Source organism: Tubulanus polymorphus, chromosome 3 (assembly GCF_964204645.1).
Source record: "Tubulanus polymorphus chromosome 3, tnTubPoly1.2, whole genome shotgun sequence".
In the NCBI taxonomy this organism is placed as follows: Eukaryota; Metazoa; Nemertea; class Palaeonemertea; order Tubulaniformes; family Tubulanidae; genus Tubulanus; species Tubulanus polymorphus.
This window is the reverse complement of record NC_134027.1, coordinates 27,272,203-27,287,882: the sequence shown is the minus strand read 5'-3', so window position 1 is coordinate 27,287,882 and position 15,680 is coordinate 27,272,203. Positions and strand designations below refer to the sequence as shown.

At 37.8% G+C, this 15,680-nt stretch overlaps 1 protein-coding gene across 2 annotated transcripts; it reads left to right on the top strand.

The window, feature by feature from the left end:
* Nucleotides 1-940: 940 nt before the first annotated feature.
* On the top strand, nt 941-15,308 carry LOC141901995 (enhancer of mRNA-decapping protein 4-like). Of its 2 annotated transcripts, none has more exons than XM_074789610.1 (27): nt 941-1,109; nt 2,030-2,075; nt 2,659-2,781; nt 2,862-2,973; nt 3,207-3,312; nt 3,812-3,998; nt 4,329-4,494; nt 4,912-5,016; nt 5,092-5,201; nt 5,496-5,573; nt 5,870-5,965; nt 6,049-6,157; nt 6,708-6,873; nt 7,248-7,356; nt 7,435-7,526; nt 7,786-7,906; nt 7,995-8,207; nt 8,654-9,009; nt 9,727-9,826; nt 9,902-10,105; nt 10,523-10,773; nt 11,176-11,447; nt 11,795-11,960; nt 12,640-12,826; nt 13,315-13,531; nt 13,967-14,130; nt 14,286-15,308. In XM_074789610.1, exons 1-27 carry the CDS (start codon nt 1,040-1,042, stop codon nt 14,464-14,466), a joined length of 4,107 nt encoding a protein of 1,368 aa, XP_074645711.1. In that variant the 5' UTR covers nt 941-1,039; the 3' UTR covers nt 14,467-15,308. The 2 variants fall into 2 exon arrangements, with proteins under 2 accessions (XP_074645711.1, XP_074645710.1); XM_074789609.1 differs by having other exon boundaries at nt 7,992-8,207.
* Nucleotides 15,309-15,680: the final 372 nt, after the last annotated feature.

Here is a 15,680-nt window from a genome sequence, read left to right as displayed (position 1 = left end):
TAGTTTGATAAGTGGAACGACCGATCCTTCTGAATATAACAATAGAAACAGAGTTTAGAATCAGTCCTAGAATTGAAGCTGTTGAATATCCGTAACGGTAAATGTTGAAACTAAACACGTGATCCCATCGTTCTGGTGGTATTACACATTGAGGAGACTTAGTCGTGGTGGTGGATGTGAGCTGAGATGTAAGATTCATACTTCAACAGCAGCAGCAGCAGCGGCAGCAGCAGCAGCAGCAGCAGCAGTGCGGCAATCAGCTCCCAGTGAAATAAGACTTCACACCGCGTTCGATAAGTCTACAATCATCTGCACGTAATAACACCCATCTAATCTGTGCAGGAAATTGTCATGAAAGAAACTTTCTGAAATAGTTTTTATTCACTGTCTCGGCAATAGAATAGATTTGTACATGAGAAATATTTGAATTCTGTGTATTTGAATCACGCTATATCAGTGAACTATATATATGAGAAATACGTAGTAGATTCCATGAATCACGCCGATGACTTATAGTGGTCGTTAGGCGATTATTTACTCTTGGACTTTAGAAACAAAAGTTCTCGATTGAGTGAGAACATTAGTCTTGCCTGTTTTTCTCGCCAACATTTTCCTCCCCCGGCCTTAGTGGGGAGCCGGAATCCGCCGGAGTCCACCGTGCTGCCAGTGCTCGGGGACCGCCGGGCACATGGAAACCGACACCCGAAAACAGACTGGACGAAAATTTTAGTTCAATCCCGCAGCATGAGGGCAATGGCCGTAAACTTTGTCCTAAAATTCGTTGGAGGAGTTTCTCCATATTCAAAGTAAATCGCACGGATCCACATTTTTGTGTCATATGGGCAGGACTCGAACCCAAACAGCAATGATATAGATGACCGTGGTGTATATGAACTATCCGTCGACTTGCCGGATATTTGGTTTTTCGGGTGAGCCGCTTCCGTTTTTTTATGGACTGTGCGGCGGACTCTCTTTCTCTTTTTTATTCGATATTCACACGAATAAAATATCTCGAGTTTCTGAAAGTATTTAGCTGTTGATGGATCCTTCAAGTGAAGCTACATTGCTTCTAAAAGACCTGTTGAAAGTTGGAAAATCTCCCAACACCGGTAGGATCTCCGAAATTATTTCCTTCACCTTGGTTCACCACGACTGCTTCAGTATTTTTTGTTGGGTCCGCATGTTTTGCATTCTTCTCTCTCCCAGTCCCATCCCATATCTCCTCATCAGTCTCAGATGATGAATTAAAAGTTCATGTATTTTACCATGTTCCAGCACCATACATGGTCTACACTCTGTGAAACTATGGAGTGATATAGGTAGATTAGTGTGAATACCAGTAGTCGTTACACCGTCACCGGGTTCCCTACCGCACCGGTCGGTCGTCCTTTTTACCGAGATCAACCGAGATGACATGAAATATAACTTTTCTATTTTTTCCCTATCGATTTTAACACTTGAACTCATATTATATAAGTAATAAATACCTGCTAAAGTACGACGGCTACGCAAGACTAAAAGTAAAGCTAAAAATCCTATCATCGAAAAATCTATCTGAAAGGTTTTCCTTGACTTTCTGTATCTATTGGCTGTATCTATAGGCTGTATCTGTAGGCTGTATCTGTAGGCTGTATCTGTAGGCTGTAGGCCTATCCGTACAATACGTTGCAACATCCAAATTTGGCATATATACGCATCAGGAGAGAGAAAGATCAATATAATGTTAGACGCTCGTCGGCTAAAAAGTAGTTTATTTCTTCACCCGCACACCATCAGCTTGTAGTTCTAGCGCCTGTATTTAGCATGTGTTAAATTCCACAATTCAAATTTCATATACAATGATTGTAACTGATATTGCAATTAAAGTACTCTAGTCACAGGGACTTGCCAAAAGGATTTTAGTACCTAGGATACTGGAGTCAAAATCCTTTTGTGTCAAGTCCCTGTGACTCTAGCTGATGACATTAAGTGGTGCAGTTGCAACATTTCAAATACAGTTAATAAACTTAATATATTTGATGTTTTGTAGGTTCAGGAGTCGTGTCAACTGATACAAATACAAACATCAATACAAGGTAATATGATAACCGCTATTTCCAACATAACTATGATATAAAAATTGTCGGTGACACAATTCTTTCTCTAGTTTATAGTTTGAACCGCTCTTATCAGTACACTTTCATTCAGGCATTACGGTAATTCGACTCTCTTTAGATAAACGACTATTTCCAGGCATCACCCACGTCTCTCATTCCTCTGCGCATGCGTATATAATCATAACCTTATAGTTTTAAGTAAAATATATTCAGTTAGTCATATGGAAATTCATGAGTTAGATCTTATCAATCGATAGTCGCCACTCAGATGGCCAGAGTCGACGACAAAAATCCTGCATTCTCGGAAAGTAGAGTCATCCGAAAAGGTTTCATTTGCTTAAAGATTGGAAGTTTCGACAATAGTTGGTCTCTTCATAATTTTGACTTTTTGTTCGGGAATTTTGTTATATTTCTGAAGATGATTATTTTTATTTGGATATCGATGAAATGTCGAAAATAAATTGTTAACTAAAGGAAACTTATTTTATTTTCATAAGTTACCATCTCAACCTCTGATCACGATTACCGCATGAATAAAAACGTTATTTAATTTGAATTGTAGTTTATTGAGCAGCAGCTACAGTACCGGTACTGGCAGTAACGGAGCAAGCGCTGAAAAAATGGCCGATTTTTCCGATTTCATTCATAATTTCAACGGCGGAAATTCCTGCACGCGACAACAAATGTAAAACAACCTTCAATTATTATCATCGTTTACAGTTTATTTTTCTGATTGATTTTAATTAACGATTCGTATATTTGTAGTTTATTACAAGGTACCGATAATGCTAATAGTTTTAGTGTTTACGGTCAGGACGTATCAATCATATCTAGCACAGCGAGTGGATCTTCGCAAGCATCAGCTGGGAGTAATAAGGTAAACGGATCTAATCCCTCAATCCTTCGAACCCCTTACCTCTCCACCTTCCTGGCCGTTTATATATCAAATGTTTAGACCTCAGTTCGTTGCACCTAAACTTGAAAATCTAATATGAGCAATTCAGAAACTGAAATGAAATTTTTGATAAAAGTTGAAAATAAAGTATTCCATGAGTCACAAATGTCAGTTTGTCGCCGGAGATTTGAATTGATTGAATGATGTATTTATAGGTAAAGATTAGTCCTGCCGTTAACTACGACTGGGAGTCGAAATATTACACGGGAAATCTGGTCGCTTCGCATAAAAATGGAGTTATCATCGCATACGTGCTTAAAGGTATTTAACAGTACTGACGTTGATTCCTTGAAAACTCTCTAGACTGATAGGAGAAATTACATTAAACTTCTTGAGCCCCTAATCACCCTGAAAAGTGTTAAAAAAACGGTATGTCTGTCATTTAGAATTTATATTATCTTTAGAATACTTTATATTACCACGATGCGAACGTCTTCATATTTTCTCCACAAATTCTTCCTCATAAACTCCTAAATTCTTAACTCCTCTTGAAATTCCAGGGTCCGATCTAAGGAATAAGAGCTACTCGCCCCCGGGCAAGCATATCTGAAATTTTACTTGGCCCCCTCAAAAATCTACTTGCCCTACGCAAGCAGTCCAACTGTTGTATCGATTGGCAAAAAGCTTTGAGACATAAAATTGCACTAGCCCGGAGGACAAGTGATAATGATAACCTACTTGCCCTCATGAGAATATACTTGTCCTGGGCAAGTGCTTAGATCAGACCCTGAAATTCTATAAGATTGATGTGATATTTCAGGACGAACTGGTGGTGTAGTCAGATTGATCAATCGTAAGACAGCGGATCGCGCTCTATTGAAAGGTTTTACCGGACGAGTTATCGATATATCGTTCGCTTATCTGCCTCAAGTTTTACTCGGAGCTGTCGACGAAGTCGGAAATTTATACGTTTACGAAATTCAGGAAACAATCTCGGAATCGATACAGTATCCTTGACTATTCTAACAGTTACAACAATCACTCATTACTGTTATCAATTCAAATTCAAAATTCCTTATTTATGTAAAAATAACTTGATTGAATTTAAAAATTGATATGAGCCCAACTTCACTGTGCCCATAGGGTTGCACCCTTCTTTAAGGGTCATGTGCCTAAGTGAACAAACTTCTCTTTGCTGTTATGAAATAAATAACTTGAGTGAATGACATCTATGAGTCCTAGTTGATTATGCCCATGTACGAGTCCTGTGCCTATGTGGGGGTCCTGTGTGAAGTTGATATTATTCGTTTATCATTTCCTCAACTCTGAAGTTTTAGAGCTAATTTATTGGTGCAGATAAATCAAGCTGATAAATCAATAACAACAGAATATCACCGGTTAATCTGGTGTCCGTATATTCCCGATGATGATATAACCGAAGACGATGATATTGATCCGTCTGAAGATGTCGGCAAATTACTCGTACTTACTCATGATAATATCGTAAGTTTGTTAGAAACATTTCATAGTCAATCGTCGGAACAGGGTCCCCTACGACTCGCTGATTCTTTAAAAAAAACTCCTTCAAAATGCAAAAGTGCTTGTAACTCCTTTAATTTGTGCAAAATGGCCAAAATCCGATTAGATACTTCATAAGTTGTACAGTAAACTACGCCTTAATTGGTAGAGTTGGGATTTTTTTACCCAATTAGGCATTAAAAAAATTGGTTACAAAACCATTTAATTACCGGTTTACTGAAATAAACACTACTGATTTAGGAGTCTACTGTAATTGGGATTTGAAAGTGATGCAGACGCTTCCTCAAAAGATGAAGTTTTCTCCTTAAAAGATGAAATTTTCTCCTTGAAAACTCCTCTAGGGACCCTGTGCAAGTATTCTTATCTTGTTTTTTATCACAGGCTGAATTGTGGAATATCGAGTTAATACTAAAAGAATATGGAACCGGAACTTTCCAACCATCGGAAATAGAGGTCGGATATTCAACGATCAAAGATCATTCACAGGTATTTAAATCGTTTAGTTGCGATGTTTAGATTCTATTGAGACTCGCGTGTAAAACAAGTGTTTTGTTTTTCTAGGCTATAGCAGACGCTGCGTTCTCACCAGATGGCACTGCTCTCGCTACGGCGAGTCTCGACGGAGAAGTGAAAGTATTTCAGGTTTATATGTATGAGAATACCCCACCCAGGTTCGTCAATCTCTTCATTATATCTACATTTTATTTATATATCACACTGCATCATTTAGTGCGATATTTATAAACTGTCACAGTGAATTTAAACCTAGGTTTGTTACCGGTACTTTGAAATCAGTTATGAAAATAGCTCAGAGAATTGAGTCAAAGAGTTGTGAGCTTAGTTTCTATTCAGCAACGTGCAAGTGTGTGTTGTTTTCTTCAAATCAAAATATATGAAAACTAACGATTTTTAGTCTATTCCTCGCTATTAACTAAAACTGAGAATGTGCGTCTTATATTTTACAGATGTTTACATAAATGGAAACCACATGAAGGGAAACCTTTGTCGTGTATTTACTTTTTAGATGATCATCAAAATCCTGAGTAAGTTCTGATCAATAGTTTACACACCTATTTCATAATGTATTTTCACTCAGATATAGTTGAACCATTTATACTTATTTTCACTGGCTGGATAATGTAGCCTAACTTACTTGAGCTTTCATTTAGTTCCCTAGACATTTTCACCAACGGGGGCAAGTAACAGCAAGTTAAGCTATTAGCCAGCGAAAAAGGATTAAAATGGTTCAGCTATATGAAGAAACTACACAGTTCAACTTTAATAAGAAACTGTGTTATCAGTTGAAATGTGGTTATGAATTTCGTCTGTTTATTTATAGATCTCAGTTTTGGAAGTTCGCTTTGACCGGTGCCGATAATAATCGTGAGATTAAAATCTGGACGTGTCAATCGTGGACTTGTTTACAGACTATCCGGTTCGTTAACACACCCAACAACACGTTCTAGTCTCATTGTTAATAAACATCTTCGTAAAGTTTTTGAAATTATTTCTCTTCAGATTTTTTGCACCTCCGAATTTACCTTCGAATTTTCAAGTCGATCCGTGTTTGAAACTCGGGATCGATTTATCCGCGAAATATGTTCTGTTGACCGACATTAGACGCAAGGTAAACCTAATCTTTCCGAATGCTGTAAACTAGGTACAGTTTACTCGATATTTAGTTTAAAATCATCGCGATGAAAATGCAGTTATCCACCAGTTGACTCTGACTGCCCTACTGATTGCAGCCTCTGGGGTCAGTTGCATAATCATGACTTAGTTTTTAAGATCAGTTTAAGACCAACATAGTTCTATAGCCAATCTAACAACTTAAGACCAGTCTTAAGATTTAAGACCACTTTTGGACATAAGTCAAGACTGTGCAACTGGCCCCTGGTTCTTTCGTTCCTGTTATAGATATCATTCTAGTGCTAAAACATTGTTGAAAATGGATTTAATTTTGCTCTATAAAAGTTAACCAACAACTTTTGAACTGGATATTAGTGGAGCCTTTATTGTCATTACTGTCATCTCTATTTTGAGTCTCAATTTGTATTTCTAATTCAATTCGAAGTTGTCTTATGGATAAGTCATCAACAAAATGATCCTCACAACTATAATGAACTCAGTAGTGAGTTTATCTTACTTCATAGTTATTTGTTATTATTTCAATACAGGTATTATACGTATGTTTAGTACATCAGGATTGGGAAGCTGGTACGGCACATATCTCATCAATCTCTGAGTTCCTGCTCACTCAACCCTGTCTCAGTTTCGCTGTAATTGACGCTTGTCGCAAGAAACTACGCAAACAACTCGATAATAATACTTCAGAATTTACAGGTGAATTTTCCTACTAGAAAAACTGAGATATTTTAATTTATGAGAATGAGAAAAATTGATTGATTTCATTAAAAACACGACTGGTTTCAAGTAGGTTTTTTAAAACCCAGGACCCAGTTCCACAGTCCTGTGTTAAGATTTGACTCAGAGTTAACTCTAACTCACAACTGTGGAACTGGATACTTGACCCAGTTTCAATTAAAGATAAGGTTTAATTCTAAAATCGATTCAATATCTTCATTTATTCAGATTATCTGGAATTGATTTCGGCATCAATCGGATTCATTAAACTTCATCCTGAAGTTCAATGAATTGAGAATTTTGTCTTTAATTTCGTTGAATCGAAAATGGACGGAGATGATTTAATTTTTCAGCTGCTGAAGTTGAAGAAGATGAAGATGATGAAACAGATGGATGTGAAACTAAAGTTGATGATGCAAGTAGAATCGGTGTCGTCGTGAAGATGTATTCCGTTCATACTAAGTAAGAGAGATTCGTATTTTCATTCTGTATTTTTCTGTATTCACATCTAGTATGAATACGTATTGTATTATAATACAGGGCACTACAGGAATTACAAATACAGTTCCAACCGGAATCATCGGTACCGGGTCCTACAGCGTTATCAGTCAGTTCTATGTCTCAAGATGAAAGTAAGTAAAACAACTCGATATTCTTTACTTAATCATCTATTCGATATATTTTATATTTCGATATTTCATGCATTTTGACGGCTATTTGAGACTTCATGTATTTTAACATATCTGTATTTGATATATCGTATTTTGCCACAACATCCCCCGGTATTTGATGTATAGTATGTTTCTATATGTGATATATTATGTATTTTGATATTTGACATCGTGTATTTCAATGAGTATTTGATATATCGTGTATTTCGATACGTTACAGGTTTTAGAGATGCATTAACTGATCTAAGTGTTGAGAATATTATGACGTCTGATGTAGAAGCCTCGTTGTCTAATAGTAAACCGATGTTATTAACTCCTGACGCTTTTAAATCAAGTCCTAGGTAAATTATTATCAATCATGTAAAATGTCAGCGGTTTCATGCAGAAATTCTCTGTACGTATCTCTCTGTGTTTATTTCTATATAGCAGAAAAGGAACCGATGGTTTGGACGCTCTCGATAGTTTCCGCAGTAGTTTAACTAGTAGCGGTGGTAGTAGTTTTACTCAAGTGACGCCTGTCATGCCGTCACCGGTCAGCTCGGTTACACTCACCGAAACACCTCAATCACCTTCATCACCTAGCAACATGCCACTCCCTCCTACTACACCCGGTGAAGAACACGCTCTCGATACTAGCATCAAGTAAGTTCAAATCACTGATAGGGCTCAATGGTGGCAGTATCCCAGTGAGGGCTCAATGGTGGCAGTATCCCAGTGAGGGCTCAATGGTGGCAGTATTCCAGTGAGGGTTCAATGGTAGCAGTTTCCCAGTGAGGGCTCAATGGTAGCAGTATCCCAATGAGGGTGCAATGGTGGCAGTATCCCAATGAGGGTGCAAAATCTTTTGTTGGGATATTAAATGATCCAGAATCTTAAAGGAATTTCTGACTTAACCATTAAGAAGATCTTTAATTTGATTCTTTCAAAGCCAAACTGGGATAGCTCCAAACTTTCAACAGGAGCTGGATACTGGCGACAGAAGATCTCATATCCCGAGAAGATACTATTGTATAAATCAAGCCTTGCGAAGCGCCACCTGGTGGACACTGTGGAGTCCTCGTGATGTATCATATTCGTTATTTTTATAGGTCATTGAATTCTGGAGCTCAGTTTCAAACTAACAGCGATCTGATTGATCTGACACCTACGACCAGTAACCAATCAGCACGAGCGTTACAAGACGACGCACCGAAACTGATATCGTTAGATTCCGTACCGCCTCCGCCTGCCACTACCATGACAACGGGAAAAACGCATATTTATCTGTCTCAGGTGAATCTGGAATCTAAAGATGTTCCGTTGGCGACATCTGAGAGGGTGGCAGACTATGTGAATACTACTACAGATACTCATCAGAGACGTCAACCTTTACACAGTATGGGTAGCGCTAGTTCAGCAAGTTTAGAAGTCAATGAAATACTAGAACCTAAGAAATCAACAGAAGGTATGATTTAAAACTCTCGGTCAGTCGCGATCTTCAGGATCCAGTTCCACAGTTGTGAGTTAGAGTTAACTCTTGAGTTAGAATTAGTTCATTTTCGATGAGTTAACTCTGAGACAAATATTAACACAGAGCTGTGGAACTGCGGGTCCTGCAGTTTTCATCCAATATTTATCTACAGTAGGCTATCAACTCAGACGTTTGAGATATTTTTTTTTTACACTGTTCATGAAATACATGGTACCAAACTCAGATATCACTCCACAAGTCGGATACATTTCTACAGTTCCTAAATAATCCAACTTGAGAGCGTTGTCTGCTGTATTCCCATCCTCCATCGGCAGGGATTTGAACCTGATGGCATCTTGCTACACTCAGCCACGGCACGAACCCCTGCCACACTAGACCGGATGCGCAGGTACACGCGCTGCTTTGCCACACGATAACTTGCGGCACCAATCAGATTGCTCGTTGTATAATCACTGAGATAAATTTGAAGGAAGAACTATAAATGGGAAAACCTGTGCTGAAATAAAACGGGATATCTGATTGGCTGATAATGACATCATCTAAGCTGTGCAATCGGTCTAGTGTGGCAGGGTTTCGTACCGTGGCAATCTCGATGCCTCAGGTTCGAATCCCTGCCGGAACAGGATGCTGTATTCCCAATTCAACAAATCAACTTCATCATTAAATGCTGCTCGATGTTGTTTATTTCAGGTTACGATAAGAAGACCTATGATCATTCAATCTGGCCACGAGCTCCGGATGTTACCGTCGAAGCTAAACGATTAGTAGTTGAAGCTCTCAAGAAAACAACGTGCGTCTGAAATATTCAAATTTAAATCGTTCAAATGTATGAAATATTGGATAATTTCAAATTGATGTTTTACAGGGCTGGTGCTGGTGCTGGTAGTGCCGATGAGTTAGATGACGATGATGTAGATGACGATGAAGATGAAGCCGATGATGCTGATGATGAGGAAGATGTAAGAGTTGAAGAGGATCAGGAAGATGGAGTTGTAGTTGAGGAGGCGAGGGAAGAGGAAAGTTCGCAATCAGCGATTCCTTCATCTACTACACATCATACCGGCAGCGGGTAAGATTCACTAAATCACGGAACCGACCCTTTACTTGTCGGGGAATTCCGACTCTCTGGTGTCTTGGTGGTGATGAGTGTCAAGAAACAGCCCCCACTGAGGATATCTTAACAATCAGGAAATTAAAATTTTTGGTGTCTTGTTGTTCTTGCTGGTGATGAGTGGTACAATGAACCGCTTGATAAGAAACAGCCCCCACTGAGGATATCTTATAATTTAATCATAGATTTTTTGGTCAGGGACTTTGGGGGGAATTTAGGATTTCCTGGGTCCAGTTCCACAGTTCCGAGTTAAAATTTGAGTTAACTCTAACTCACAACTGTGGAACTGGGCCCTGATCTGTAACTGAAATAGCCTCTACGATAAAGGATGCTCGGTCAGGCTTTTCAATCATTGTTTTATGTTATTCGTTGTAGTGATAGTACAGGTGCTGTAGTAATCAGTGCATTAGATCGTTCATCACTAGATAAACTACAGACATCACTAGACAGCATCATGAGTATGATTCAATCTCAACAAGAAGAAATCGCAATTCTACGTCGTGAAATGCATCACGGGCAACAACTAGAACAAAAACTACACCAAGTACAACTACAATTACCAGCTTTACAAAATCAGATCACGCGTCACGTTGATGGAAAAATTGACAGACTTTCCGAGGAGCAAAGTATCCTTTTATTAGAAAATTATACACGGATCAATTTTGTGACTAATGCGAAATCCCACGATGAAAATGAAAAAATAAGAGCCCGAAATATTTCCTTGAGTTGATATCTAATTGCGATTTTGACTAGATCCTTATAGTCATCTTCAGTAATACAGTATTCCTGAAGATGACTATAAGGATATAGTCAAATGTTGAATTAACTACACTAGCTCAAGGAATACAGTATTCCTGAAGATGACATCTAGAATATAGTGAAAACTTTGAATAAACTACACTAGCTCAATGAAGCATTTTGAGCTCAAAGTGTGAGATTTCATACTATCATTCAACACTCGGAATGATTTATCTGTGGTTAGTAATTTCGTGATTGAACTCTTTACGTTTCTTAACTGTTTTGCGTAGAAACTAAATTTCACGAGTTACAAAACGAACGTCAAAATCAAGAGAAACAGAAGCAGGAACGTCTGGCGAACGCCGTGACTCGGTCGGTGAATAATACAGTATCAGCTAAACTGGAAAATATCATTCATAACGAAATTAAAACGAACGTGATTCCGGGAATTACGAGAAATTTAGACCCGATTAAAGATCAACTGTTTAACGAGGTCGGACAAAAACTGACAACTACAGATTCATTGATGAGAGAACACATCGGCAAAATGGTTCGATCCAAGGTAAAATATTCACAGCCCTAACTCACCTAACTCACACTTCCAATTCGGACAAAAATGAAATTATTTTCTGTTTCCCTTGCTGTTCCTTAACTCTTTGATTTTGCCAGTCCCGATTAGTCGAGGAATATGAATGTTGGGCAGTCATGCAACCACGTAACTATGCTATATCGCTGGTTAAACATATGTAATTTACAAAAGTGACCCTCAAAAATTTGTAAATCATCTAATTATCAAGTCTCCAACACTGAGGGGCATACAAACTATGACATTTAAGATGTGTATAGCTACGGTTCATTCGAAGGTGGCTTTGTATCTGAAATTGTATTTGAAATTGTTGTATATTTAAGCAAACGATCGACGCGATTGGTCAAGCGGTCAGTGCAGCCGTACAAGGTCCTATACAAGCTACATACCGAGATTCGTTCCAATCTCAAGTTATTCCCTGGTTCGAGAAAGGTTGCCAAAATATGTTCCAACAAGTTAACGACGCATTTCAACAAGGAACAAGAGAATGTAAGTTTTTAAAAACATTGAAACATGAAAATATTTGGTTTTATTTGCTGTTTTTACTGTCAGTTGTCAGAGGTAAATCAGAGGGGGATGCAGGGAGAGCGCTCCCCTCTTTAAAAGATCACGTTGCACTGAAATCTAATACAGGAAAATGAAGAATAACGAACTGATAGCCAACTATTTAGATTCATAGACTTGTTCTCTTTATTTCCAAAAACTCTAATGTTCTCCGATGAGTTTTCTTTTGGGGTGCCCTTAATTATATGTTATGCCCTCACAATTGATAAAACACTATGGATCCGTGTTGAAGCTAAGTAGAGAGAATCCCACAATGATAACGAAAAAACAAAGTCAAAAAATGCAACTGAAGCTAGTGTAGTTTATTTCGACGTTTTGACTGAATCCTAGTAGTCATCTTCAGGAATAATGATCATTATTCCTGAAGATAACTATTAGGATATTGTCAAAACATTGAATAAACTGCACTAGCTCAAGGAATACAGTATTCCTGAAGATGACTATTAGGATATTGTCAAAACATTGAATAAACTACACTAGCTTCAGTTGCATTTTTGGACTTTGTTTTTCCATTATTATTGTGGGATTCTGTCTACTTGTGATATGCACTATTTTGGGGAATCCCTGAATCAGACTCTAGATCCGCTCTTGGTTTTATTTATAGATATGCAGCAGTTAGAAAGTCATTTAGAACAGCTACGACGTAAACAACAGGATTCACGTGATCCGATGTTAACTCAATTACAATCATCAATCGACACGTTTCAACGAAACGCTGAAAAACTTCAAGAATCTGTTATTACGACTATGAAGAAAGATATCGATCAATGTGTTACAGGTTCAGTTAACAGGTCGGTGTTTTATACTGTGAAAACTTGCTTGAGATGTCTCAGTTATGACAATGGTTACGTTACTTTAATATTCAAAATGGGGCTAGAAAAATAGAGATGACTTCAGTAATGTGACAACTTATCCATCTGATGACTAACACTTGGCAAATTGATTAAAAAATACGAATTGAGACTCAAAAATAGAGATGACTCCAGTAATTGATGGCTTATACAAATGATGACTTACACTTAGTGAATTGAATTAGAAATACAAATTGTGACTCAAAAATAGAGATGACTTCAGTAATTGATGGCCTATCCAAATGACGAGTTAACTGAATTTGACTGTAGTTCCACAGTTTAGTTAACATGTTACACTTTTAAGTTAAAGCATAGGAAATTTATAGTCAAATAATTAAGCTAGAACTGTTGAACCAGGTCGTCGCCGTCATGATATTGCTTTAGTTTATAGAGTGTAATAAATGTTGGCGATGTTTTGAATATTTCAGGTTACAGGAGACGTTATTATCTCAAATTAAAACGATTATCAAATCAGAAGTGGATTCAGCGATGCAGTCTCAACATGTAACGATAACGGATAGCGTGACGCAAGCGATGCGATCAGGAGCTATGACTCCTGTTCCTTCTCCTACTGATCCACAAGCATTGCGATCACATCTCCTTAATCTACTTCATCAAGGACAAGTTAATTCTGTATTTCAACAGGTGAATTATCATTAAAGACTATCATTGTAGCTGCTGTCTGTATCCTGCAACCCCAGCAGACAATCTGCTGTCTGTCTCCTGCACCCCCTCAGACAATCTGCTGTCTGTACCCTACACCCCTTCAGACAATCTGCTGTCTGTATCCTGCACAATCTCAGACAATCTGCTGTCTGTTCCCTGCAGACTATCTGCTGTCTGTCTCCTGCACCCCCTCAGACAATCTGATGTGTGTACCCTACACCCCTTCAGACAATCTGCTGTCTGTATCCTGCACAATCTCAGACAGTCTGCGGTCTGTTCCCTGCACCCCTTCAGACAATCTGCTGTCTATCTCCTACACAATCTCAGACAATCTACCGGCAGCAGCTGTATTCACTATTTATAATTGATTTGATTGAAATGATTATATTATACGGTATAATGATTGATTTGTAGGCATTATCAGCGTCAGATTTGAGTTTAGTGATGTTTGTTTGTGAGAATATGGATGCAGTGAATGTGTTCGGTCAAACACCGTGTCCTCTTCAGCAGCCGGTTCTATTGTCTCTTATACAACAATTATCAGCCGATTTCTCATCTAATACTGAACTCAAACACAGGTCAGTTTAACGAGAATATTCCATATTCATTTCATATAAATCTCTGAAGATGGATTGAAGCATTCTTACCTTAAACGTACGCATACTCTATGAATAGTCCACTATTACGAAAAATTAGTTGATATTCATTTGATTTTGTGGTTGAATATTTTCAGATTTGTAGCTGAAGCGGTGATGAATTTAGATCGTTCTAACGCTCTTACCCGTGAACACATGCCGGCTGTTCTCTCTTCATTGTGTCAGAAACTTGAATCATTTATACATAAACATCCGAGTCATAAAATGATACGTGAAATGAAATTGTTATCACGCGCTGCGATGTTAGAATTGAAATAAACACATGTCACACTACTGCACTGGGTTCCAGGCCAGTTACCTGTCAAATATTTAGAAATGAGTTTAGAGTCAAACTTAATTGACAACTGTAGAACTGGATCCTGCTCCCTTGAATTGAATTAATTCACGCTCAAGACCGAGTTCGTATTTTAACTCTGACAAGGTTAGAACATTATGAATGAAAGAGTCAACTGGAACTCAGGTCTAAAGATCTGATTTCTGATGTTAATACAATGGAACCTCATTAAAACAAACTCGGATACCATTCATCAGATATAACAGAAATAAGTAACACAATTTCACTTATTTCATACTGGATATAACAAACTATCGGTTTTAACGAACAGATTTTCTGGGCCTATATAGTTTGCTATAACAAGGTTCCATTGTATGAATAATGGTAATATGGAGGAGGTTTAGACCAGTTTAAAAAAAACAGCACTCAATTTTAGATCACTCGATAGTATTCAGTAGAGTCTATTATTAGAATTATGATATTTAGTTGTAGCTAGATTTTGGTGAGGATTAGTATTAATTGATTATTCAGTATATAAGATGTTACTGGCTGTGATTGTATTGATTTTTCTGTGTGCAGCGAAAACACAAAATGATGAAGAATTTATCTTGATAAATACGTAATTTGTTCAGCTTTCATTTGTCTTTTCTGAATTGTAAAGCATTTACATAAATGGTTGAAAAATGTGTGTAATCTCGCTGTGAATTGCGGTAATTACTACAGTTCTGTAGTAAATGTATGTAAATAAACTACTTGTACCTGACTAGTGACCGGTATAATATTTTGTATCATCCCTGCTTCAAATAAATAGTGTGGTGGTTTATAAAGGCCAACATTTTTGTGATATAAATAAAATATTGCATTTCTAGAAAATATTGACAGTGATTGTTGTTTGTTTGGATCAGTTGATGATGGAGACCCTACACAGTAGCCGTTCAGCCATTCAGCGGCTAAGTGATTCATACGTAGCTGTCTGTAGACTTTAGGTTGCAGTACCCAAATATCTGATCGTGAAACACCACAGGTAGGCTACTGACTTAAGCTAACTGCTGGCACTAGACCCTACACATTATGCAAGACTCAAAAATTTCAGATATATGATTTCGTTCCTAGATAAATGCTTCTATATTCACAGAGAATGAAGATAAATGCCATACAACGGATTGATGACGCCCAGCGTCAGGCGTCATCTTAGTAC